A 27,319-nucleotide genomic window follows, 5' to 3' on the forward strand; every position below is an offset into this window, starting at 1 on the left:
TAACAAAGCAGATGCAAAGCTAGTTCTCTGTAGCGCGAACTGACTTCCTCTCAAACAGATTAGGTGACCTTGTTCTGTTCTGTAGAGAGAAATCTGCCTTTTTGGCCATCCTTCACTTTGACACAAAGAAAAAAAGAGAAACTCATCCACACTGGAACTGCACGTGTTTTCCATCGAGTGCGTCGTTTCACACTGTGTAGCTTAGCTCACACTGGAAATGCAACAGTTCTGCATCATCAGACCTGGTGAGAAACTACGTGAGTGTTTGCTTATTCATATGCATGTTAACCATCTATGGCTGCAGATGATGACAAATTTATCTTGTATGATGATACAAGAACTATCTTTAGTACAACTTTAATAAAAGGTAAATTACAATTCAGTTTGAAACTTTGGCTAATAGATTCATGTGTTCACGTGTCCTGAACCTGCGTATTACTCAATACTGATTATAATTTGAAATCAAGTTAATTTCAGGGTTTGTTATTAATTAAAAATAGTTTTGATAGTTCTACATACAAAAATATCTGATTTGTGCCACTTCCATATGAAAAACTAAATATAAAGCATAATCAAAGGTCATGTCACATTTTATCCAACATGCTGCATCAGGAGACGCCAAACGGTAAATCTGGACGTAAACAGTTCCAGAAATGTATAACTATAATATTACTAATGGTAGAACTTAGTTAAATATTTTAATCAGATTAATTTGAAGGTCTGTAATTAGTAATATACAATTTAATCAATCAGTATTTGCAAAATAAGCAATATTTTCAATAAAATACCTTTTTTGTTGCTAAATTATTGACTAAATAGACTCATGAGCTCAATAATAAAGATATTTGTTGTTTGTTTCAGGTTATTTCACCATCAGGTTGGAAAAATGTTCAGTTTTTCGGCGTTTCGGAAACCCTGATCATTCATGGTGCTAATGCTGTGGACGTTAGCATTAGCAGCATGTTTAGTGTTGAGATGCTATTCTATATTAGCTCCACTGATAGGCTAACCCCGGTTAGCACAACTTAAAGATAACAGTCTGTTCCAGGGTCCAATCAGAACGTTTTGAAGCAAACGTTTGCCCCCAGAGGGGCAGAAGAGGTTTTGTCACTCATCATCACTGTTAGCATCAGATTTATGGGCGTAGCAGAAACACACAAATACAGAAGCTCCACCTGGAACCCTTCTTTTTAAAAATAACACACACAAAAATTTGTAACAAATTGAAATGTGTAATGAATTAATTGAATTGACCATGTTTCAGTCCTGGTCCAACCAAATATTCACTTCTTACTGTTTTTCTTTCCCAGATGCTGCATACAAATGAACATGTCTAAATATTGAGCCTGTGATTAACGTGTTACTGGTACTGAGGTATATAAAAGCATAAAAAATGTAAGAAGTTGTTTTAGAGCAGCTTGATTGGAGTTTGTCCCTCTGTTGCTGCTCAGTGCCGGTCAGACGGATCCTCCTGCCTCTAGTTTGATGTTTCAGGGTTTGTGTCAGATCCGCCTCCTCATTTGGAGTCAGATTCAGCTGGATGCGTTTCAGTTTGACGCTGTAAGATTCAGTTTTATGAGGTTATCCATCTTTGCGCTCGTTTGTTTCTATAGTGACAGAAGGTGTGATGTCAAAGAAAGTTATCACTCCCCCTCTGCTTTCCTACAGTTTGATCTGAACCAGAACCAGACAACCAACTAGTCAGATTCCAGCGTTGGTGTCACAGCTCTGTCACATCATGTGAGCCCCACATGCACACGCCCCGCTGCAGCAGTGATGCAATAATGACATTTTAATTTGCCATGGAGATGGTTCACTCACTGTGGGCTGATTGGAAGTTAAGCCATCTGTCCCAGTGGGATTAACTGACCAGTTTGTTTTCAGACCTGATAGTCCGGTGGACTCGCTTCTACTTGGGTTAAAATTTGTAACATTTGTTCCATTTCCAGCTGCTGTGGTTTTCTTTCACACTTATGCTGAGTCAAACCAACCAAATCCTTTGAGCAACCTGTTCCTCTCCTGGCCTGTGGGGGCGCTGCAACAAGAACCACTGAAGACACTGAGCGCAACTTTATTCTTCATGAAATCTAAACAAAAATGTAGTGGCATCAGATTCTAGCAATTGGAGGATTTCTCTTTTGTCTTTGGTAAAAAACCACGACTCATTTCTCCAGCTAGTGCTAGACTAGCTCATCTGCTTTGGGTGTATTTACCCAGAATGCCTTGGGCTGCAGTCCACTTCCTGCTTTTGGAGGGGTCTTGGCGTTCACATATGCAACCAAACTGCAACCAAACAGTTGGTTGCAGTTTGAAAAAAGCAAAAAAAAAATCATTTTTTTTGGTCAGTTATGCATTCACTCCTCCCCAAACAAACCAGGCTTTGACTAGACAAATGGACTGGATGTGAATGGATTCTAAGATCATACCTGCTTGTCCTTGCTGGTGTCTTTATGTCACTGGGTTGGGATTCAAACACTCAGAGTATCAAAGTTTGACTACCAGACGGTCAGTTGATTCTTTATTATGAAAGAATAATAAAAACCAGTGACATTACAGTGAAGTAAAGCACCAGGTCATGATGCTGCGGGTCACTGTGAATCACACACCATTGATCTCTGTGTACACACACTATTCTGGAGAAGAGAGCATCAAAAGCGACATAAAGATCCACTAAATCTCATTTATTTTAGATTCAAGTACAGTGAATCACCACCATGATTGGAAAAAAAGAAACATTGCTTATAAAACAGCTTATGGAAACCCAGCCGAGTTCATAAAGTCGAAACCATTGATGTACGGCTGCATATTGGCTACCAAAGCAAATTAAGTACTAATTTCCCAGCTAACCTGGCCTTTTTACTGTTATACTCTGTCTCAATCTAGAACTGAAAAAAGTGACATTAAAGCTCCAAAAATCATTTGCAATAAAATACAAAATGTTGGCTTTTAAAAAAAGTTATGAAAACTTGTTTTTGTTTTTCAGCCGAGTACCTGACGTTAAAAATACTGATCTTGATGATAAGTGGGGTTTTTTGTTGGCTGACTGGAAGAACTGGACTTTATGGTAATCTCCCAGTCAACATTTCTCTGTGCTGGAAAACACTGACCTCATAAACTTCCTCTACCTGTCTGTCACTCTGCACTGTAAGAAACCTGTTAAACCAGTTGTACAGCATCCCAGTTCATGTGCAGTTTCTGTAATCTGATCCCACACTGGGACGACGACCTGACTCCATATTAACTTGTACTTTATAGATTTATGTTTTCTGTTACATTAATTCACCAAAGATATCTATCACACTGCAAAAACACAAAATATTACCAAGTTTATCTAGTTCAGGGGTCTCAAACTCCAGTCCTCGAGGGTCGCAGTCCTGCAGGTTTTAGATGTGCCACAGGTACAAAACACTGGAATGAAATGGCTTAATTACCTCCACCTTGTGTAGATCAGTTCTCCAGAGCCTTAATTATTCTATTCAGGTGTGGTGCAGCAGAGGCACATCTAAAAGTTGCAGGACTGCGGCCCTCGAGGACTGGAGTTTGAGACCCCTGATCTAGTTTAGAGTGGAAATAACTTAACTTGAATTAATACAGTGTTTCCCAATTCCAGTCCTCGGGCCCCCTGCCTGCATGTTTTAGGTGTTTCCCTTCTGCCACACACCTGGATTGAATCTTTGGGTGATTAACAGGCTCCTGCAGTACTTGGTGGCTGCAGAAGATGTCATGCAATCATTTGAATCAGCTGTTCTGGTATAGAGGCACATCTAAAACATGCAGAGCAGGGGGCCTGAGGACTGGAATTGAGAAGCACTGGATTAATACAAAACTAATTTAAGCTAATGTCGATTAAAAAAAAAGTGGCAGATTATTTAGTTTGAAAAATGGGAGAAATATCTTGTTACAAGTATAATAATCTGCAAGTGGAACTTTTTCATCAGTACTAAGGATTTATTTACTTAGCACAAGCTCCTATAAGTTAAATATCTTTAATACAAGTGAACAAATCTGCCAGAGAACTAGAATTTGGTTGCTAGCAGACGGCCTGGACTGGACTTTGGTTGCTAGGTAACGGCGCAGTGGCCATTGAGCTTGAAATAAATGTAAGAATCGGCCAGTGGATTAATTCCTGACTTTTTTGTCAGGAATTATTTACTTAACACAAGCTCCTCTGTTTTTGCTGTTAAGTTGCTGCAAGTTAGTTTTATCTTGTTTGAAATGTGTTAAGATATTTGTCCTAGAAACCAGACCGAACATACTTAAAATTTTGTGACCTGTGTTGTCTAAAGGCCTGCTCACACAAAGCTCCGCCCATTTACACAAAGCTCCGCCTTAAAGCTTCAGTTCTCTGCCAAGCTCCTTCCCCACGAAGCTCCTCCAGACTAGCAGCAGCAATTAGCAAACATCTGGTGGATGTGCGTCTGCTGAGCTCCTAAAAACTGCTTTAAACTGCATCATGGAGAAGCATTGTTGTGATGATGTGCTGGAGGGAGAGTGTCAGACTCAAAGTCAAATTTCTTCAAGTCATGTTTCTTAAAGACAGTGCTTTCATAGCAAATGAAGGTAACATAGCAACTTGACTGTGCTATAAAATGGCACATTATGGCTAGAAAATACATAATACCACCCCTTTAATCTGCCTCCTTCTTTAAATGTATCCAGAGTTTCAGTTGTGAAACTTTAAAAGAGCTGATAACACTTGGAAGTCTTCTATAGTATAGTTCATGGAGCATTATAATGTCTGGATAACTTTGAGACTTACAATTTGAATTGTTGGTTTTTTTGTATTTGTGTATTTCAGGGTTGTTGTTGCTAAATCTCGGTAATATTGCCGTTATCTGTAAGCTGAATTGAACTAAGTTTGTAACCAGGAGTGGAAATTAGCAAAAAACGCTGCATTCAGTTTGAGGAGTGGCTGACTGGACCACAGACTGATGCACATGCTGTATAAGGAACAGACCTAGGATAAAATACAATTAAAATATAATTTTATGGACCGTGACAGCCCATTGGTTGATTTCATTGACGGACATTGGGCTTATCCAATGAGCGGGGAAACTCTTTTGTAAGAGCTTTGAAAACGGCAGTAATCAAACCACTGATAAAAAAGAACAATCTAGACAAATCACTACTGCAGAATTACAGGCCGATCTCCAACCTCCCATTCATCAGCAAAGTTATTGAAAAAGTTGTGTGTAAACAGTTAAATAGCTTCCTAACGATAACCAATTGCTTTGACTCCTTCCAATCTGGTTTCCGGTCTCACCACAGCACAGAAACTGCCCTCGTAAAAGTGTTCAATGACATCCATATAAATACGGACTGTGGGAGAACCACAGTGCTGGTTCTGTTGGACCTCAGTGTTGACCATGACATATTACTGAATCGACTGGAGAGTTGGGTCGGACTCTCCGGTCCAGTGCTTAACTGGTTTGAATCTTACATAAAGAACAGGGATTTCTTTGTTTCAATTGGAAACTTCTCATCAAATAGGTCAAAGGTCACATGTGGGGTACCCCAAGGTTCAATCCTGGGACCCCTCTTATTCAATATTTATATGCTCCCACTGGCTCAGGTTATAACAGGAAATAATATTAGCTACCATAACTATGCAGATGACACACAGCTCTACATTACAATGTCACCAGGTGACCTTTGACCCCATCCAATCACTGAACAGATGCTTAGAACAGATAAATGTGTGGATGTGCCAAAACTTCCTCCAGCTGAACAAAAACAAAACTGAAGTTATTATTTTTGGACCTAAAGAGGAACGATCTAGAGTTATAGATCTAGAGTTATAGATCTAGAGCTATAGATCTAGAGTCAGTGCACAGCTTCAGTTATTACAACTAAAAATCAGCGATCAGGCCGAAACCTGGGAGTAGTGATGGACTCTGACCTGAACATTCAGAGCCACATAAAGACAGTTACAAAGTCGGCCTTCTATCACCTGAAGAACATTTCCAGGATTAAAGGACTAATGTCTCAGCCAGATCTAGAGAAACTCATCCATGCGTTTATCTTCAGTCGTATTGATTATTGCAACAGCGTCTTCACAGGTCTGTCCAACAAATCAATCAAAGAGCTGCAGCTGATCCAGAATGCTGCTGCTCGTGTTCTCACTAAAACCAGGAAGATAGAGCACATAACACCAGTTTTAAAGTCTCTCCACTGGCTCCCTGTAGCTCAAAGAATAGACTTTAAAATACTGTTGTTAGTTTATAAATCACTGAATGGTTTAGCACCACAATACATTAAAGATTTGCTGCTGTTGTATCAACCTTCCAGACCTCTCAGGTTCGAGTTCTGGTTCTGCTCTGCATCCCCAGAACCAGAACCAAACGAGGAGAAGCAGCATTTAGCATCTATGCACCACAAATCTGGAACAAACTTCCAGAAAACTGTAAAACAGCTGAAACACTGGCTTCCTTTAAATCTCAACTAAAATCCCACTTGTTTAGAGTTTTATTAGAAACGTAATCAATTGCTAATTTATTGACGGAATCTGACTTGATGTTGTGTTTTTATTGTTGATTCTATGTTGCATTGTGTTTTTGTGTTTGATTTGATGTAAAGCACTTTGAAATGCCTTGATGCTGAAATGTGCTATACAAATAAAGTTTGATTGATTGATTGATTGTAAATCGTCGGTAAACATACATTTGCGCGCTTTGGCATGTTGTTGGCGTACTGACAGCCACGCAGGGCTGCCCGCACTGACGCGGCTCAGCGATTACGTCACACGCAGCGCCGTGCGCAGTGCTCTAGTGCCTGTAAATTTAATGGTCCAATGAAGGTAATTTAAAAAACAGGACATTTCCTCACTTTCTAAAAAAAAAAACCCGGGACGCCCGGGACAGGACGTGAAATACGGACGTTTGATCACCCTAATTTAGTGGTATAAATCACTTCTTTAAGTAAGTTGTGTCCTGCAGAAGCCGATTTCAAAAAAGAAATGTTCCTCAAGAAAACTTTCTGTGGCGACATGAATGCTGTGCCTAAAAACCAGGAATAAATAGTTTGGTTGACTCATAATTTGTATTGTTCTCTCAGTAGCACCACAAATTATTGCGATAAAGTTCTAAGTGAACCAATATTAAGGAGAAGACGAAAAGATTTTCACCGCATGAAACGTTGGTGCGTTGAATCACGGCTCAACCGGCCGCTTTTTGGGAACTGACTCAGATTTGACAGCGCGCAGCTTCACATCTTGCCATGTCAGGATCTTCCTCCTCATACAGAAACGACCTGACCCTCCTTATCTGATGTGGCTTGTTCTACTAAGCTGCTCTACAAGGCGCTGCAGCGCCGTAGTTTCAAGCGCAGCGCTGCGCGGCGGCTGCAGCCTGCACCTGGTGGATGCACGACCTCAGAAGCAAAATGAAGAAGTGAGAAACAGGAGCAGAAAGCAACACAAGAAGACCTGCCTGCAGAGACACAATAACCGTGTCAGGTTTCTGCTGAAACAGTGCGGTCTGGTGCGTCAGTGTGCGTGTGCGTGTGTGTCTTCACAATGAGACTTTCTTTAATTTTTTTGGTTTGGATTTATCTTTAACCCAAAAAGAGGAAGAGAGACAACTTTTGATACTGAGTACTTAAAACAAATTTCAGACAAAAACTGCCAATAACCATAACTGGCATCTGTGTTGGGAGTGTGTGTGTGTGCGTGTGTGTGTGTGGGTGTGGGTGTGTTCCTTCACCTCCCTTTTTTTATGAATAAGAGATCATCATGAGAGAAATACGTCTCATACAGTAAAATATCAAGTTTTTAAAGGGGACTTATGCAGAATTCACATTTTGTGTGTTTTTGTGCATCATTTGTGTTTCAGCTGCTTGTAAGAAAACACCCAGCTGGTTTTGGCAATAATTTTATGTTTTTTGGTGTCTGGAAAATTAGTCGTTTCAAAAACTTCCGGAATATAACATTACAGCTCAGCAGACACTGCCCGTTACCCAGGAATCACATCTGGGTTCCAGCACAATTGGTCAGCTGGTTTTACTGTTGTGTGTGCTGTACAATGGCTGCTGGTGTTTTTTGGTTGACTTACCATCCAGAAACCACTTGTTGCATTCTTGTTAGTTGTGTAGGAGGCTCCACTTATGCTTTTCAAAAATGTATGGTTGTATAATTGCGCATCTGTTTGCAGCCATTTTTATGTGTTGGAGGGGCGTGGCCATCAGCGGCTTATTTGGATTTAAAGCGGCAGAGGCCCTAAAACAGCTCAAAATAGGCAGAACAGAGCAGAATGAAATCTCTTTATTGAAGATGGATTTTGTACAAATAATACCATCAAGATGTTTTGTATAGGACACAGATCTATCCTAGCCTGTTAAACAAAGCATAATCAAAGTTAAAGTTAGAAACAGAGATTTTTAGTTCCATTTAACTGCATTCTCATCTTTTAAAACAAGAAGTCACCTGGCCATTTATTCAAACATTTAGCAGCAAAAATGAAAATGTTGCTCATTTTGTCAATTTTTATATAGTTTTCATTTAAAATGTGAAAAATGACAGACTCTTTAACTCATTCTGAATAGAAATAGCCGATCATTCGGACAGAATAGTCTGAAAAAAAGTACAGATTTGTACTCTGGTTTGGATTAATGGCGTTGGAGTTCAGGTGGTAAAGAAGGTGCAAAGTTTGGTTTGAAAAAACCTCAGCAGAGGAAGCGCTTCCTCAGGAGGCTGAAGCAAGTGAGAATCCCCCTCTGCATCCTGATGCATCACATCTTGATACAGTAACTGCAGCACGACTGACAGGAAGACGGTACTGTGTGGTGAGACCTGGTGAGAAAGTCGTCTGGGTCTTACTCCACTTTTCAGACTCTATTTTCAAAGACAGAAGCTTGATGAAAGGGAGCACCACGAGGTTCCCCTGGACTGTTTAATCTCCTGCCCTCTGGTAGAAAACGACACTGATTTGACTGAAGAACCTCCAGACAGTAGCACTATATTAACTATATATTCATATGTAGTGAATATATAATCGATTAATCGATTATTCAAATGATTAATTGAATAAAAAAATTGGCATAATCTACAGTTTTAGAGTTAGATGAACTTAAGTGGTTAAATACAATAATGTTGTATTTCCATACAATATTAGAAATACATTAGAAGATACAAAAAAGAATTCCTTAAAAAAATATTTTATTCCCTAAAATGCAATAACAGCATTCCTTTAGTGGATTTCAACAGGGGGAATATAAAAATGATACTTGAGTAGTTTTGAATAAAACATACAGACAAATGTGTTTTTATCTTAAATGTACAATTTTAATTTGATTAATACTGAGGATGTTGTTGTTCGAGCAAATAGCCATTTTTTGAATCTCTGTACTCTTATCTGTAAACTCAAAGGTGCTTTTATCTTAAATCCAAAATGCATATATAAAATTGATATGTATTTTGTAATTACCACTTTGAATTTGTTGTTGGCCTTTTTTGAGTCTACAGTATGTCTCTACTGAGGAATAATAATCCTGCCTCACAGGGATGACACTGGTAGTCTGGATTAGGACTGAAACGATCAAGCAGATTAATCGTGATTAATTGATAAAAAAAACAAAAAACTAATTCAGTAATTGATTAATCGTTAACAGAAATATACAAACTCTAAAAATAAGATCATTTGAAACTACAAAACGTTTTTTTTTTTGGTTTGGTTGGGGGGTTTGGATTTAAGGTAAAACAACAACAACAAAATCTTCAAATGTAAGTATGTTCTACCAAAACTGCATTGTTTCCGACAAATGATCAATCATTCAATAAATGAAAGCTGTTACTGCATTTCAGGCAACAAAATGTTTGTTTTCTTTTTCTTTAAAAAAAAATTGATTTCTGCCCCTTCCATACAGGTTCTAAATCAAAAGCGTTTCCGATGGACTTTTACAGCGTCTCTGAACTGTCATGTTCAGAGATTTTATCCGACTTTTACGTCAAAATCTTTGGAGAAGGAAAATTTCCCATTTGTTCCAATCACTTCTGGTCTGTGTCGAATGCCTCCTAACATTTTGGTCCGCTTGGTGTTCACATCTGCATTCCAACCAAACCAGAGTTCACTTCAGCAGAACTGAGACCGAGGTTTGGACCAGAGTTTGATTAGCATTCACACCTCACCAAACGGACCGGACTTCCTATGGAAACGGACTGGAGTTTGTTTTCTTGTGAAAACACTGTTAGTTTGTCCACATAAATATTTGATGTATAAATGACGGCGTAGACTTAGTTTGTTTTTACACGTGTGACGTAATTTGAATACATTTAGAACCTGGTGCCCCGCTACATGATGTGTAAAGTTTTATGTTGTTGTGTTGGTGACACACACACCCACACACACCACCGTGTTGTGTTGAGTTTCCTGTGGATTTCATGTGATGTTGCCTTGCAGCACTTTGTCCCCTGTGACCTTTCTGTTGCAGAGGGTCAAATCTTTGTGATTAGTCGTGAAAGGAAGCGGCCGGGACTCACTTCCTCATCCTCCGTTTTCATTGTAAAAATCGGCCTCATTTAACGAGCTGTAGTGAAAAATCCCAGCCTGTCGGTGTTTCGTCATCACTCCGGTCAGTGGAAGGACCCAGAGTAAACGGGCTGCGGGTGGAAACGTTTGGTGGAAATGTAAGCTGTGACATTTACCTGGAGTGTTTTTGTTTGTTTGCTGCTCGTCTTTCCCCTCGTCGACCTCTTTGGTCTCCCCTCCACCGACTCTTCTTCACTTCAACACTGTTTCCATTGTAGCTGCTGCTGCTTTCATGGTGTCACCTCAGCAGTTCTGCCCCCCTGAACCGGTTCCAGGCCTGTCACAATGACCAATAGATCAATCGATCATGATAAATGAAAATGAAATGAGCTCAATAATTTCCATTTACATGATTTCTCACTTCCTACCAAAACCTGGATGATGAAAGTCTTCAGTTTGGTGTTTTAGTCTCAACTAGTTTGTTTTTTTATTCTCTTTTATTTGTTGTTTCTGTTGTTTTATTTGTTTATTTTGTATATTTTAATTGTCTTCCAGTTCCAGCGTTAAATGTTGATTAGAATTGAAAGTTTGTTAATCTTTGAGAATAAGTTCTTACATTATATTACTTAAAAATAATATCATTGTTTATCGCAATAACTTCTGGGACAATTTATCATCAGGCAAAATTTGTTACTGGCCTGACTGGTTCTCTTTAAAGTCAGAGGTTCCAAAATGCGGCTCGAGGGCCATTTGTGGCCCCAGGAGTTGCTTTGTGTGGTCGCATTTTAGGAATGGTTTCTCTGCAGGAGATTATCAAAAACAAATTTCAGAAATTGGAAATAGGAAATGTTTGGTGCCATAAACCTTCAGCAACCTTTTACTCAAAACAGACTTAATCACATCCAGTAATTTAAATCGGATAAATGCTGTTAATGGGTTTCAAGTCGGTTGCTGGGAATAAAATAAAATAAATCTTTACCAACAAGTTAGGAAACTGTACAACTATAAGACTATCCTTTGGAACTTTGTAATTAAAGGAGGACGGGCGTGCTGTGGTGGCGTCGAGGACAGCGCGACCCACATTTGGAGGCCTTCAGTCCTCGACGCGGTGGTCGTGGGTTCGATTCCCGGACCCGGCCGAAGTTTGCTGCATGTCTTCCTCCCTCTCCTGTCGGCCTACTGCCATATAAGGCTGTGGTCCCCGACCTTTTTAGTGCAGCGGACCGGTCAACCCTTCGTAAATTTCCTGCGGACCGAAAATTTTCAAAATAAAAGCTCCTCCAGACTCAATACATAGAACGGACATATTTAATTATTTCTTGCGCGGGCAAGAAATAGGTACCAATAGGTCCACGAACCGGTACCGCTCCACACCTTGGTGGTTGGGGACCACTGATATAAGGGACACTAGAGCCCATAAAAGACCCCCTGGCCTGGAAAAAAATAAATAAATAAAAAGGTAATTAAAGGAGAATAATAAAAGAATTTACTATAAAAATATGTTGGGACTTTAATTGAATAAATAAATAAGTTGTGATTTTGACTCAGGGTGCAGAAAGTTTAGAAATCACTGCTTTCGGCTTCCCAGAAGTTACCTGGGTTCTTTGAACGCGTCGCATTTATTCAGAATTATTGTGCAAGAACGCTCAATGACAAAGTTCTGCACAGATATACATGCAATCTGCTCTGTAAGGGTAAGTGACTAACCTTTCCCAGAAACACAGATCAACCTCAGATCGATGCTCAGGTTCAGTTTAACTTCCAGCTTCTCCAAATTCACACAAACTCACAACAACAAAAAAACATATTTTCTGTCAAGTTCAGCCCAACTCTGATCATATGAGATATGATGGACTGAAGGGTTTTTACATCAGAACTGCTGATCCAGATCATTTTTTAACATCCTAGTTTCATTCTGCAGATATTCACTGCAAAAACACAAAATCTTACCAAGTATTTTTAGTCTAGTTTTTCATATAAAGTTTTAATGCACTTGAAATAAGACAAAACTAACTTATAAGTAACTTTTCAGCAAGAAAGAGGAGCTTTAAGTCAATGATTCTTCAACATTGATAGAAAAATGCACCAGTACCGCTTTTAGGTAATTTCACTTTTTAAAAGACATTTTTCACATGTTTAAGTGAAATAATCTGCCAAGGGAAGTAGAACTGTTTCATCCATATTAAGAAATTATTAACTTAAAACAAGCCCCCATATCTTACTTGTAGGTTAGTTTTGTCTCATTTCAAGTGTACGTTGGTATTTTCTCTAGAAACTAGATTAAAATACTTGATAAGATCTTTTGTTTTTGCAGTGTTTCTCAATAGAGTGGCTCTTTCTTACACCAAAGAGTTTGGATATATAGAGATTTTTTAATTTTTTTGTGAAGTTATGTTTCATAATGAATCACTGTGTGTTTGATGTTTTCATTGAGGCTTGGATACAAGGGCTAAGGCCAAAGTTATTCATACCCAAGCAGTGAAATACACAACAAGATCATATCTGCTGTTCAAATTTCTGGTGATTCTTGGGATTAAAATTTTTAATCAGGTTAAAAATCTTCAACTATTTGATTGTTGTGAGGCTGAAGGAAATCTTCTCTAGAGTGGTTTAGATTATTTATTTAGAGTTGTTATGGATGATGATGCTGTGAGCAGGAAGGAGCTAAAGTACCAGTCAGTGTTGCAGCAAATCTCAGGAAGCCTCTGACTGAAGAATGTTGCTGTCATGATATGCTAACAGCTGAATTACCAAACATTAGTTTGGCTATCCAGCTATGGCTATGTATACATCAGATATTTGTAGATTTCCATATTGTAAACATGAAGTTAAATCACAGTGCAGACGCGTCTTTGACTTGGAGTTCAGTCAGGGCGGTAGCTTTGAAGCTGAGCTGAGGTTAAATTATGTAAATGTTTGTCTGATGCAATTTATTGTGAACCCCCCCACTGCAACCAAACCACAACAACTTTCCATGTTAATGTCAGAGTAACGCTTAAAGCAGACCAGCAGCTAAACAACTGCAGCTTCCATTGCGTCAAAATGCCGCCAATTTTCCAACTACTGAAGCTCATCACGCGGAGCTGGCCGCTGCTCCTCCTTTTTAAATAAGATCATAAAATGAAATGAACTGGCCTGCTGATGAAGTTTGTTTTTACCACGATGTAAAGGTTACGGTTCAAAATGAATGTGAAGACCGGAGTTGATCAGTTGATTCAGGTTGAATTACTTGTTTTGATGACGATGTTTATTCTCGATTCAACACTTTTATTACTGTTACTTTGGAGAAACGTGAGTTTTAAATGCCATGAATAGTGTTTTGAAAACTCCCTCTCTGAGTTTCCGTTTCATTCTGTGCAACCTGTCCTGCCCGAACTGGCTAGCTGCATACGCAGATGACTGTTTTCTATTTAAGGGGTTACAGTGTGAATCGGTGTTTCCTTTGCTTGTCGTGGGAGGGCTGCTCTACCATGTATGAAATGTGTAGTTATTTCTGCTTTATGTACCCACTTCAAGTGGAAATTCATTGTTAATTTAAGCTATTTTACTCTTTTTCTTGTGATATCTGTTGTTCTGGTTCTAGGTTGACTTCCTACTGTCAACCTAAAACCTAAAGCAGGGGTGGGCAATCCAGGTCCTCGAGGGCTGGTGTCTTGCAACTCTTAGATGTCTCCCTGGTTCAACACACTTCAATCAAATAGTGCAGTGAAGTTCTCCAGAGTCCTGCTAACGATCTCATTATTTGATTCAGATGTGTTTGAAGTAGAGACACGTCTAAAGATTACAGGACACCGGCCTTCAAGGCCTGGAGTTTCCCACCCCTAAAGGCATTAGTGGGTAGCAGAATCCGATAGTAGCAGATTCCGACGGTAGCAGAATCCGATAGTAGCAGATTCCGACGGTAGCAGATTCCGATAGTAGCAGATTCCGATGGTAGCAGGTTCTGATGGTAGCAGATTCTAATGGTAGCAGATTCCGATAGTGCTTCATTATTGAAACAAAAATTTTAATTAAGTTTTTATTTATTTATTTGTTTTTAAAGAGACAGTACAACTAAACATTTCATCAGTTAGCTGATGAAACGTACAAAGAGCGTTACCCTTTTTAAGGTCTAAGGTCCCCCCACGAAGTATTAGGGCTCATGAACGGGAAAATTTCTGCTGAAAAACTTTGACATTTCTATATTTATTGTATTATGATTCTCTGATGTTGAAAATGTGTGATTTTACAACACAACAAGAATAATTTTTAATGATTAAAGCCATAATATATTAGATAAATGTAAGACATTTTCTGATAATATAAGTACATGTGTCAAACTGTTCCAAAAAAACGTTTGTACCTTCAGTCCATTTGAATAAACTCAAGCTGCTAATGTTACACAACCTGCAGAGAAAACACAATATCTAAAACTACTAGAGGAACTTCCAGTTTGCTTCTAATTTTAGGTTTTAAAATGAAGAAAAACATGAAATTTTTGCAAAAAAGAGGATGTAGATGTTTGTGGAACGTTATGCAAAACCAGCACAGACTGTAGTTTTCAACCTAATAATCAGAAAAATACATTTAAGATAATATTGAGGATACTTTGGCTGTCATTCTCTTGAAAAAGTGAAATAAGAAACTTACATTTGTCTTTATTTCTACATTTAAACACATCAGTTGGTTCAGTTATAAGGTGGAAGATCTGATGAGCCACAGGTTGCAGGCCTGTCGGAAATGTATTTCATCTATCCTCAAAGACCTCTGGGAAAATGTCTGACTTTAGTTTTAATATCTTAAATTTATGTTTTTAATCATGGAAAACGGTAATTTTTTTCTCATAAATTTCTGACTTTTTGACATCAAAAACATCCAAGTTGTTTGGTGGACGTTTACTCCAGATGATTTCTTTTTCTTTCGTCAGAAAGAAAACAACAGAAAACGATTTAATTTATATTTCTTTTTTGTCGCTGCAACAATCCTGTAAAGAGAAGAAACACCACCCTGTCACACATTTAAAGGTCATAGCATGCATGTGTGTTTGACTATGTGTATGCTTGAACGCTTGCTATAAGTGTGTGTGAGCGTGTGTGTGTACGCGCACGTGTGTGTGTGTGAGCGTGTGTGTGTGAGCGTGTGTGTGTGTGCGTGTTCGTAACGCCACAGAGTCGATATTGTGGGCTGTTTCTTGCACTCCACAGATCTGGACTGCAAACATGCACATTAAACTCTGCAGTTGCACAAGGAAACTCAGTGACATCAATGAGCTCTGCTGTCATAAAACTCACATTACAGAGAATAATATTTATGTTTGGAATAATATTTATGTTTGGATTCTTTTCAGGCCCGCAACAAGCAGAATGGAGAGCTGGCAGCTATTAAAGTTATCAAGATGGAGCCAGGTAAGAATTTTTCTCTGATCGTAAACACCTCTACTTTTTAATATGATCTAAAAATCTGTTTCTTTTTAACAATTTTTAAGTGTAATTAAAAATCACTTGCTTGTTGGAAGGGAAGGTTCTGCGTCTTTAAGAAAACTTGAATTATGTTGCAGTTTAACCTGCATAAAAACCTCAAACTTGTTTTAAACTCAGTGCAATTTTAAGTTTCTATTCTCAGTTTAGTTCAAATAAAAACGCTTTAGCGCCTTCAAACCTTGGAAGATGTTTAATTTTTTTTTATTCTCTTAGTGAGACTGAAATATAAACCAAAGTGCATCATCAAAATGGCCAAAAGGAGCTAGAGCCCCCGCAGTTTCATCACTTTTCTGCAGAGTGCGTCTCATACGGTCCTCTGAGTGGAAAAACTCAACATGGCTGCCAGCGTTACTCATTTCATCTGAGATTCTTCTAAATTGCCCAAAAATATCCAGAATAAAACTTTAAATCTGGATCAAAATTTATTTTATTGGTATTTTTTCAAACCTTTTTATGCTGCTGTTTTTAAAGTTACACAGTCAAATATTAACAGCAATAATTCAAATTATTGAGTTTAAGAAAAAAAGACAAAAGGTGAATTTTTCAAATTATTGTGCCAAGTATTGTTGCATATTTCTGTGAAAATATCAGCTGATTTTAACCCTTGCTGTCCTTTACTCTGCTTCTTTTCTGACAATATTTTCCACATCTTTTTATTACTTTTGTCTCCTTGTGAATCCAACAGGTCAGAAATATTATTAGCATTCAGAGGCACTGAAAAGATATTAGCTTGGTAAATAAAGCATCTAACTGGTGTTTTGCCATGTTACACACAATTAATTGTTATTAATCAATTACTGAAATAATTGTCAACTAATTTAGTAATTGATTAATTGATAACTGGAGTATATAATGACTAAAATAGCCAGTAATGGTACAAAATGGTACGAAACGCTACTAAATGTCTAAATTATATTCCTGAAGTTGCAGTTTTTGTTGTGTTCTGTGTTTTCCTGTGTTTATTTTGAAGTTTCCTGTGTGTCTGAGTCTCCGTGTTGTCCTGTCTTCCCTTGATTAGTTCCCAGGTGTGTCTCGTTCCCTGATTACCCTCTTGTGTATTTAGCGTCACCTGTGTGTGTCTGTGTTCGTCGGATCCTTGTCTACGTCAACGTCAGTCAGTGTACGTCTTGCTTCGTCCGTTTACGTCAATGTACGTCTAGTCCTCGTAAAACCTGTTGCTACCTGTTGTGAGCTTTAGCCTTCCGCTCGTCAGTGCTGCCAGGTCTGTGGACTGTTTTTCTGTTTATTTATTTCATCATTAAACTCCTCATCTCACATCATCTGGGTCTGCTGCGTTTGCCTCACCACCACCAACACCATTTCATGACAGAAGGATCCGACCAAGCTGAACGGTGAGGCACGCTATTTTTTTCCCCCCCTCCATCATGGACCCGGATGAGCTACAAGAGCTAACGGAGACCATAAGGGAATATGTCGAGGTCAAGGCTAAGCCCAACGCCGATTGCAGACGGCTCGGCCTCGCTATTCGCTTGGGACTATTGCTGGAGTATTGGGTTCCACGCTTTCCGCACCCGCAGCTGGTGGAACTGCAAAGGGAGGTAGAGTTGGAGCGTGAGGCAGCTCTGGCCGTCATGGCCGGCGAACCTCTGCCTCCCAAGCCGGACAATCTTTCCGCCAACCCCGCCTCAGCTCCAGTGTCTCCGAGACCAGTACCTCCAGCCCCCGTTTCTGCCGCTGCTCCAGCCGACGCACCCGAGCCCGTTTCTGCCGCCGCTCCAGCCGGCGCACCCGAGCCCGTTTCTGCCGCCGCTCCAGCCGGCGCACCCGAGCCCGTTTCTGCCGCCGCTCCAGCCGGCGCACCCGAGCCCGTTTCTGCCGCCGCTCCAGCCGGCGCACCCGAGCCCGTTTCTGCCGCCGCTCCAGCCGGCGCACCCGAGCCCGTTTCTGCCGCCGCTCCAGGGACTGCTCCTGCCACTGTGCCCATGGTGATGGGATTCCAGGCTGCCCGCCTGGCTCCAGGCCGACAGATGGCACGGGTAGTAGGCTTCCCTGCCCCAGTCAGTGGTTCCGAGCTCCCCAGTGTTCCTAGTGCCAGTCCCGAGTTCCCCAGTGTTCCTAGTGCCAGTCCCGAGTTCCCCAGTGTTCCTAGTGCCAGTCCCGAGTCTCCTCCTAGTGCCAGTCCCGAGTCTCCTCCTAGTGCCAGTCCCGAGCCTCCTCCTAGTGCCAGTCCCGAGCCTCCTCCTAGTGCCAGTCCCGAGCCTCCTCCTAGTGCCAGTCCCGAGCCTCCTCCTAGTGCCAGTCCCGAGCCTCCTCCTAGTGCCAGTCCCGAGCCTCCTCCTAGTGCCAGTCCCGAGCCTCCTCCTAGTGCCAGTCCCGAGCCTCCTCCTAGTGCCAGTCCCGAGACTCCTCCTAGTGCCAGTCCCGAGACTCCTCCTAGTGCCAGTCCCGAGACTCCTCCTAGTGCCAGTCCCGAGACTCCTCCTAGTGCCAGTCCCGAGACTCCTCCTAGTGCCAGTCCCGAGACTCCTCCTAGTGCCAGTCCCGAGACTCCTCCTAGTGCCAGTCCCGAGACTCCTCCTAGTGCTCCCCCCGAGACTCCTAGTGCTCCCCCCGAGACTCCTAGTGCTCCCCCCGAGACTCCTAGTGCTCCCCCAGAGACTCCTTGTGCTCCTCGTCGCCGCCCCCGTGCGGCCCCAGAGACTCCTTGTGCTCCTCGTCGCCGGGCCCCAGAGACTCCTTGTGCTCCTGCCGCCTGTGCGGCCCCAGAGACTCCTTGTGCTCCTCGTCGCCGCCCCCGTGCGGCCCCAGAGACTCCTTGTGCTCCTCGTCGCCGCCCCCGAGCGGCCCCAGAGACTCCTAGTGCTCCTCGTCGCCGCCCCCGAGCGGCCCCAGAGACTCCTTGTGCTCTCGCCGCCTGCAGGCGGCCCCAGAGACTCCTTGTGCCTCGCCGCCGCCTTCGTGTGCCCCAGAGACTCCTTGTGTTTCGCCGCCGCTTCGCGGCGCCCCAGAGACTCCTTGTTTCTCGCCGCCGCCTGCGGCCCCAGAGACTCCTTGTGCTCTCGCCGCCCCGTGTGCCCCAGAGACTCTCGTCGCCACGGACGCCGCTGGACCGCCTGGTTCCGCCTCCCTGCGCGCGGACGGCCGCGGACCGCCTCCGTGGTTCCCGCCTCCTGCGCCGCGGACGGCCGCCGGACCGCCTCCGTGGTTCCCGCCTCCTGCGCCGCGGACGGCCGCCGGACCGCCTCCGTGGTTCCCGCCTCCTGCGCCGCGGACGGCCGCCGGACCGCCTCCGTGGTTCCCGCCTCCTGCGCCGCGGACGGCCGCCGGACCGCCTCCGTGGCTCCCGCCTCCTGCGCCGAGGTCGGCCCCCTGACCTCCTCCGTGGCTCCCGCCTCCTGCGCCGAGGTCGGCCCCCTGACCTCCTCCGTGGCTCCCGCCTCCTGCGCCGAGGTCGGCCCCCTGACCTCCTCCGTGGCTCCCGCCTCCTGCGCCGAGGTCAGCCCCCTGACCTCCTCCGTGGCTCCCGCTTCCTGCGTTTCCACCCACCCAGTTGGGTTTGTTTTGTTTTTGTTTTTTGGACTTTGGACCCTCGTGTCTCCGCCTATTTGATAGGTTGTTTTTCGTTCTTTTTCCATAGACTCTGGCCCCCCGTCCAGCTCCCCTCCACCCACCCTTGTTGTGTTTCAGTTTTTGGGCGTCTGGGAGCCGCCCGTTAAGGGGGGGGTACTGTTGTGTTCTGTGTTTTCCTGTGTTTATTTTGAAGTTTCCTGTGTGTCTGAGTCTCCGTGTTGTCCTGTCTTCCCTTGATTAGTTCCCAGGTGTGTCTCGTTCCCTGATTACCCTCTTGTGTATTTAGCGTCACCTGTGTGTGTCTGTGTTCGTCGGATCCTTGTCTACGTCAACGTCAGTCAGTGTACGTCTTGCTTCGTCCGTTTACGTCAATGTACGTCTAGTCCTCGTAAAACCTGTTGCTACCTGTTGTGAGCTTTAGCCTTCCGCTCGTCAGTGCTGCCAGGTCTGTGGACTGTTTTTCTGTTTATTTATTTCATCATTAAACTCCTCATCTCACATCATCTGGGTCTGCTGCGTTTGCCTCACCACCACCAACACCATTTCATGACAGTTTTAGCTTCACCTGGTTCAAGTTCTGTAAAAATAAAAAATCTCTTATTAATCAGCCTTTGCTGTCTGACTATTAATCTGTCAATGTTAATTTACTTTATAAAGAAGTTTATTTCTAATTCTAGATGAGATCTTGTATCAACATTTCATTGAACCATTAAAGATCTCGGTTTCCCTTTTGGAAAGTTATTTTCTCTGCTTGCAGAAACTAAAATCCATTAAATTCGTCCGTCTCTTTCAGATGACGCTTCAGTTCTGAGAAGAAAACCTGCGAAATGAGGGAATATTGAAAATAAAAACAATTTTTTAAATAAAATTCCCTGTAAATTAAGTGATTGATACGCCTCTGACTTTTTATTTCGTTACTTTATAATATCGGCATTGGTTGATGTTGGTCAAGTTTAAGTTGTTTTATCTTTTCGTTTTGGTGTTGTCATAACTCCTCTGTTGGATCTGTAAACTTTGCATCTCTCTGTTTTATTTTTTTCTCTGTGTTCTGCAGAAAACGACAGGATAGAACCATAAGTTATATTTAAATATCTATAGAACTTGGTGAATTTTTGTTGAATCTTCAAACTTTAAAATCTTTACACTGCAAAAAAACACAAAATATTATCAAGTATTTTTGTTTAGTTTATAGGGTAAATATCTTATTACATTTGAAATTAGAGAAAACTAATAAATAACTTTTCAGCAAAACAGAGGATTTTATTTTCACTAGACAAAAACACTTGTTAGTATTTTGTGTTTTTGCAGTGCATAATGGAAAGAGGGTGCACTTACTTTCCCCCCAGGCCTGTATGTTGTAATCAGTAAACAGGAGGAACTGTGGTTGGAAAAAAAAACTTCCACCCGCGTTAAACATGAGCAGCTTCAGAAAAACATCCGAGCCCAAAACAGAACGTGATTCATCGTAAACAAGTTGTAACGCATCAGAATGACTCACCTGTTGCCAAACAGACAAAGAGAAAACAAGAGAAAATTCTGTCTGCGTTTTATTTTGAAAGCGCCTGTCTGTCTCCACAGAAGACGATTTCTCCATCATCCAGCAGGAAATCGTCATCGTTAAGAGCTGCAAGCATCCCAACATCGTGGCGTATTTCGGCAGCTACATACGGTTGGCCGTCTCCGTTTCTCTGGATGTTTATTTACTTTGAACGCAGTCGCTCACTCTGAGCTTTCTGTCTTCCTGCAGAGCCAATAAACTCTGGATCTGCATGGAGTTCTGTGGCGGAGGTTCCCTCCAGGACATCTACCACGGTCTGTTTGTTTCACACATTATTTACTCCTGTCTTTGTAAAAATATTGATTTAAAATCCTCCATTCACATTTCTCTCTAAATAAATAAAGAATAGATTTTTACTTTAAAGACTTTCAGTTTATTGATGACATTATACATGGAGGAAAAGTTTAAATCCAGTAATTACAACTTTAAAAAATTGCAATAAAAACGTAATTAGTTGAATTTTCACAAATTTAAATTAACATGTTCAGGGCATTAGAACATTTTGTTGTAGTCTTTATTTTGTACAGTGTTGCTCTAAGGATGTTGTAGATGGGACGAAAAGGAGGAGGAGTCAGTTTCCCTCCAAAAACTCAGAAATTTTGAGAATAATCAGAAATCTTATAAAATTTCAGAATTTGAAAAGTTGAAAATTTCCAGCTTTAAAACTCAGAAATTTGCAAAATAACTTTCTGGAAAATTAATCTCAGAATTTCTGAAAGGTTTTTTTTTTGTTTGTTTTTTTTTTTTTTTTAGCAATTTTTAAACTTTTCCAAGCTTGTTTCTAGAAAATTTCTGAGATTAATCTCAAAATGTCAGATTTTTATTTTTTCAGAAAATTTTTGACTTTTCAAACTCAGAAATTTCCAAGATTTTTCTGAAAGTTCCTGAGATTATTCTCAAAAATACCAGAGTTTCTGAGTGGATATTTACTGTTTTATTTTTTTTTTATTTTTTTTTTTTTTATCTACAGTTTCCCTAATACACATTATAGTTTATTAAACAATAAAACAATTTTTTTTACGCTGCATTTATTTTTTGTTTTGTGGGTTTTAGAGTTTCTTTCACTCGTGTTTGCAGATTGTTTTACTGTTTTCCATTGTATATAAACCAGCTTCATTGCAACAAAAAGCATCATCTTCATCTTTGACCCACTGATTCTCATTTGCCATGTATTTTATTTTGAAGGCCATAATGGCTGCGTTTCATTGTAGTGATTAAACGTAAATGTTGTCCTGCAGTGACCGGCCCTCTGTCTGAGCCACAGATCGCCTACATCTGCAGGGAGATGCTGCAGGTAACCGATCTGTTTTCCAGGTTTCTTTGCAGATTTTTAAGGACCTTCAAAGTAAAAGTCTCCTGTGTTTGTGTGAGCAGGGCCTGGACTATCTGCACGCACAGAAGAAAATCCACAGAGATATCAAGGTCAGCCGGTCGAAACCGAGACAAAACTTGATTCTGTTTACGTTTGTTTTCTTAAGATAAAACATGCAGACTCCTGCACTGTAAAAACACCAAATCTAACAAAGTATCTCTGGTTTAGTTTAGTGCAATGATCTTAGTACACTTTAACTAGATGTTTTTAATTAATATTCAATAATTATTGTCTCAAAACAAGCTCCTGTATTTACCTGAATGGTTACTTGTAGGTTAGTTTTCTCATATTTCAGGTGTTATAGAATATTTGGACTAGTCTAAATAATTCCTAATTAATTATTTACCTAAATAATTAGGAATTATTTAGGTAAATAATTCCTAAACTAGACTAAAATATTTGGTCAGATTTTGTGTTTTTGCAGTGCAGAACCTTCTACTGAATAATCAAACGCTACATTTTCCCGGAAAACACCTTTTCTGCTTTTGCAGAACTAGACTGATGACAGTTTCTGTTCTGATGTCCAGAAATAACATTCCTGGTAAACCGTCTGGTATCTGAGCTCCAGCTAATCAGTTTCCAGCTGTCAGTCGTGTATTTTCGCTCCATCCTGTGCAGCTTCGCTGACAGACCGCCGGGCAGATAGATGGAGAAACTGTGAAGTATGAAAAGGTTTCTGTGGTGCAGCTGCTCTCATGTTGCGTTTCTTTTCCTTGCAGGGTGCCAACATCCTCCTGAACGATCAGGGCGAGGTCAAACTGGGTAGGTGGAAGTTTGCAGCGTCTGCAGTGTCGCGGTGTGGTTAGCATGAGTCACTCACCTCCAAGGTGGCAGATCTCATCACAACACCTCTGCAGCCTCGTAAAACTGTGGCATTACTTCAAAAACACAAACATTTACAACATCTACTGCTTATTTTCACTCAATCCACACCGCTGGAGCCAACGCTCCAGACCTCAGCAGCCAGAGATGCTGGATAAGGAGCATATTTTAGATTTTAAATGTGTTTCTCTTATTTCTGTTTAATTGCAGCTGACTTTGGGATCTCGGCTCAGATCACAGCCACTCTGGCTCGGAGGATGTCCTTCATCGGGACGCCGTACTGGTGAGACGCGCCGCCGTTTCCCTGCAGCTAGCAGCTCAAATCAGAATGAACGTAGCGTGTTGCTAACTGCAGTCACAGTTTATTACTAAACAAAACAATGATTATGCAAATCTAACCTCAACTGAAGACGCCAACCTGGTGGCTTCTTCGTGGCTTTTACAATGATTAGAAAGAAAAAACTAAATCTTAAACGGTACTTTTTGTCTAGTTTATATTGCAAAAAGACAAAACTAATTTACAAGCAGCCACAGATTGTAACTAGTTACATTTACATGAGTAACTTTTTCTAAAAAATTTACATTTGCACTGCAAGAGCACAAAATCTTTTGTTTTTTCAGTTTAGTTTCTAATGCTGATGTCTTCTTGGTTTAAATAAGACAAAATGAACTTACAAGTAACTTTTGAGGAAATAGAAGTTTGTTTTAAGTAAATAATTTCTCATTGTTCATTTTTGTAAAGAAGTTTTAGTTCCACTGACAGATTATTTCAGGTGCAACATGGGAAAAATGTTTTGTTATAAGTGAAATTATTTTGGTATCGATATTTAAAACAAGATATTTTAATTATTAAAGTATGTTTGCTTTTCTTCCAAACAGCCACAAAGTCATTTTTAAGTGAACTTTAATTGTTTTATAGTTTTTCTGTTTTTTGCTTCTTTCCGTTAGTCCAGTACTTATGCCTGACCATACACTGCAAAAACACAAAATATGTTTAGTCTGGTTTCTAGATCAAATATTTAATTACATTTTAAATAAGAAAAACTAACTTACAAGTAACCTTTCAACAAATAGAAGCTTTTTTAGTCAATAATTCCTCTTGATGTTGATAAAAAAAACTACCAGTTCAGCTGGCAGATTATTTCGCTTACAAGACATTGTCACATGTTGCTAGTGAAAAAATCTGCCAATGAACTGGAAGTTTACCATCAATATTAAGAAATAATTGACTTGAAACAAGTCAAATTTTACAAGACTCCGAAAGAACTACCTGGAGATTTTGTGTTTTTCAAAATGTTCCGGCTAACTTTTGGTCTTCTCCCTCCTGTCCTCAGGATGGCGCCAGAGGTAGCAGCTGTGGAGATTAAAGGCGGCTACAACGAGCTGTGTGACGTCTGGTCAGTGGGAATCACCGCCATCGAGCTGGCAGAGCTGCAGCCGCCGCTGTTCGACGTTCACCCGCTGCGGTGAATAAACACTCACAGCAGCAAACAGCTGAATGATTCACTGCAGGAGGCTGGAGCCGCTGGATGAGCCGCTGTTTCCCGCGATGGCGCCCTCTGCTGGGCTTTGACATGCACTGGCATGTCTTGCAAATATGCATACGCTTCTATTTCTACGGGTTTAAAGTTTCTTCTCATGAATTTTTCTCCCGTTTCTAGTGAAAATATGTCAGAACTGAATTAAGACCAACTAAACTAACAAGTAACTTTTCAGCTAATATACAGGAGCTTATTTTAAATAAATAATTCATTAATGTTGATGAAAAAGTACAAATTCCACTGGCAGATTGCTTAGTAATCAATAGTTTGTGCCGTTACCTAGCAACCCCTGCCAAGCCCAGGCCGTCACCTAGCAACCAAGTTCTCCACTGGCAGATTTTTTCACTTATGACATGGGAAGATGTCGTGTTATGACTGGAACTAGAACTTTTTCACGAATATTAATGAATTATTTATTTAAAATAGGATCCTACGTCTTCCTGAAAGGTTTTTTGTAAGTTAAACCAACAACACTGCAAAAACACAAAATCTTACCTGTATTTTTTAAATCTAGTTTCTAGTGTAAATAATTTGTACTCTTGAAATAAGACAAACTAACTTATAAGCAACAAGACATAAGAGCTTATTTTAAATCTACTTCTTTAATATTGATGAAAACTTTCTAGTTGTATTGGCAGATTATTTCACTTTTAATAAATGAAAAATGTTTTTAGTAAAATAATCTGCCAGTGGAAGTAGGATTAAAAAAAAAATCAATATTAAAGAATTATTTATTACTTATCTGTTGGGTAATGCTAGAAAGCTTTATAAGGATGATAAAAATAAACATGTTTACAGTGGAGGAGCAGAATTATTAGAAGAAAACTATAAAAAGAGTCACACCCACAGTTTATTTAAAGATGGCACTTCCTTTGTTTCTCCTTTGTGCACAAACATTTAGTCATGGTAAAAATGTAGCGTCTTGTTACCAACTGCGGCTCATTAACATAATTTTACCATTTTTTATCTGCCAGGAGCAAAATCAGCTATAGAGCATTAAGTTTCTGCTGGTTTGTGTTTTGTGTTGATCTGTTTGTGTCCCTCCTGCAGCGTTCTGTTCCTCATGTCCAAGAGCGGATACCAACCCCCGAAACTGAAGGACAAATCCAAATGGTAAACATATTATTTATCTAATTAAACCTTTATTTAACCAGATAAAAAACAAAGGCAGCAGAATAATGGACAGTCGCCCTGCAAAAACACAAAATCTTATCAAGTATTTTTGTCTAGTTTCTAGTGCAAATGTGTTATTTCAACTGAAATAAGACAAAACTAACTTACACATAACTTTTTAATAAGAAATAGTTTGTTTTCAGTAAATAACTCTTGTTGAAGTTTACAACTCGCCTTTGTTTAGTGAAGCGTGAACGCTAAGCTAACTACAAACTACGCTAAGCTAACTACAAAGTACGCTAAGCTAACTACAAAGTACGCTAAGCTAACTACAAACTACAAACCTCAGTCTGGGTTCGGCTGAAGTGAACTCTGGTTTGGGTTGAAGGCATATGTGAACGTCAAGCGGACCAGAGACCGCTCCAAAAACATAAAGCAGACCACAGCACAGGGCATTCTGGGTAAATCTTACCAAAACAAACACGTCAGCCTAGCGCTAGCAGGAGAAATGGCTCCTCCAACCACTAAAATCTGACGCCACTCCACTTTTGTTTGTTTTGTGAAGTTGTGTGAGGTTTTCCTGTTATTTCCTTCAGTCGCAGCGCCCCCACAGGTGAGGAGGGGAACAGGTTTTCAAAGGGTTTGGCTGATTTGACTGAGTGCAGTGAGAAAGAGAACCACAGCAGCTGGAGGTGGAACCAATGTTGCACCTTTGGTTCCAAATAGAACCGAGTCTGCTGCACGTAGATGTGTAAACAGCCTTAGTGTTGTTCTTTTTTATTTTAAATATCAGCCGTAGCTGATGAATTTGATCTGTTTGTGCTTTTTAACGATCAGTTGGTCTCTGATCTCACAACTTGCTTCCTGCTCACAGGTCGTCCAACTTCTACAACTTTGTGAAAGCCATGTTGGTGAGGAATCCCAAGAAGAGACCCAGCGCCGCCAAGATGCTCTCAGTGAGTTCACATCCATCCATCCATTCATTCATTCATTCATTCATTCATTCATTCATCCATTTTCTGAACACCCTTCGTCCCTAATGGGGTCGGGAGGGTTGCTGGTTCCTCTCCAGCTGCGTTCCAGGCGAGAGGCGGGGTCACCTGGACAGGTCGCCAGTCTGTCGCAGTCATTCATTCATTCATTCATTCATTCATTCATTCATTCATTCATTCATTCATTCATTCATCAATCACATTCACCTGCACTGCAAAAACACAAGATATGACCAAGTACCTTTAGTCTAGTTTCTCGTGCAAATATCTCTGAACATTTGAATTAAGACAAAACCGACTTATAAATATCTTCTCAGCCAGAAATAGGATTTTATTTAGACTCAATAATTCTTTAATGTTGATGAAAAGCTACCAGCTCCATTCCCAGATTGTTTCACTAATAAATATTTTAGTACACTAAAAATAAGGCAAGACTAACTTATAAGTAACTTTTCAGAAATATTTGAGTTT

The 27,319-nt window shown here is 40.6% G+C and overlaps 1 protein-coding gene across 2 annotated transcripts in view; it reads left to right on the forward strand.

The window, feature by feature from the left end:
* LOC122832860 (mitogen-activated protein kinase kinase kinase kinase 5) overlaps positions 1-27,319 on the forward strand; it is a 53,209-nt gene that overhangs the window by 12,610 nt on the left and 13,280 nt on the right. For both annotated transcript variants that reach the window (XM_044120031.1, XM_044120030.1), the window contains exons 2-11: positions 15,787-15,844; positions 21,029-21,119; positions 21,198-21,262; positions 22,247-22,302; positions 22,383-22,430; positions 23,100-23,142; positions 23,413-23,485; positions 24,537-24,668; positions 25,794-25,856; positions 26,731-26,812. In XM_044120031.1, the coding sequence (XP_043975966.1) occupies positions 15,835-15,844; positions 21,029-21,119; positions 21,198-21,262; positions 22,247-22,302; positions 22,383-22,430; positions 23,100-23,142; positions 23,413-23,485; positions 24,537-24,668; positions 25,794-25,856; positions 26,731-26,812 (663 nt within the window). In that variant the 5' untranslated portion in view covers positions 15,787-15,834. The remainder of the gene's footprint in view (positions 1-15,786; positions 15,845-21,028; positions 21,120-21,197; positions 21,263-22,246; positions 22,303-22,382; positions 22,431-23,099; positions 23,143-23,412; positions 23,486-24,536; positions 24,669-25,793; positions 25,857-26,730; positions 26,813-27,319) is intronic.

Source organism: Gambusia affinis, linkage group LG06 (genome assembly GCF_019740435.1).
Source record: "Gambusia affinis linkage group LG06, SWU_Gaff_1.0, whole genome shotgun sequence".
NCBI lineage: Eukaryota > Metazoa > Chordata > Actinopteri > Cyprinodontiformes > Poeciliidae > Gambusia > Gambusia affinis.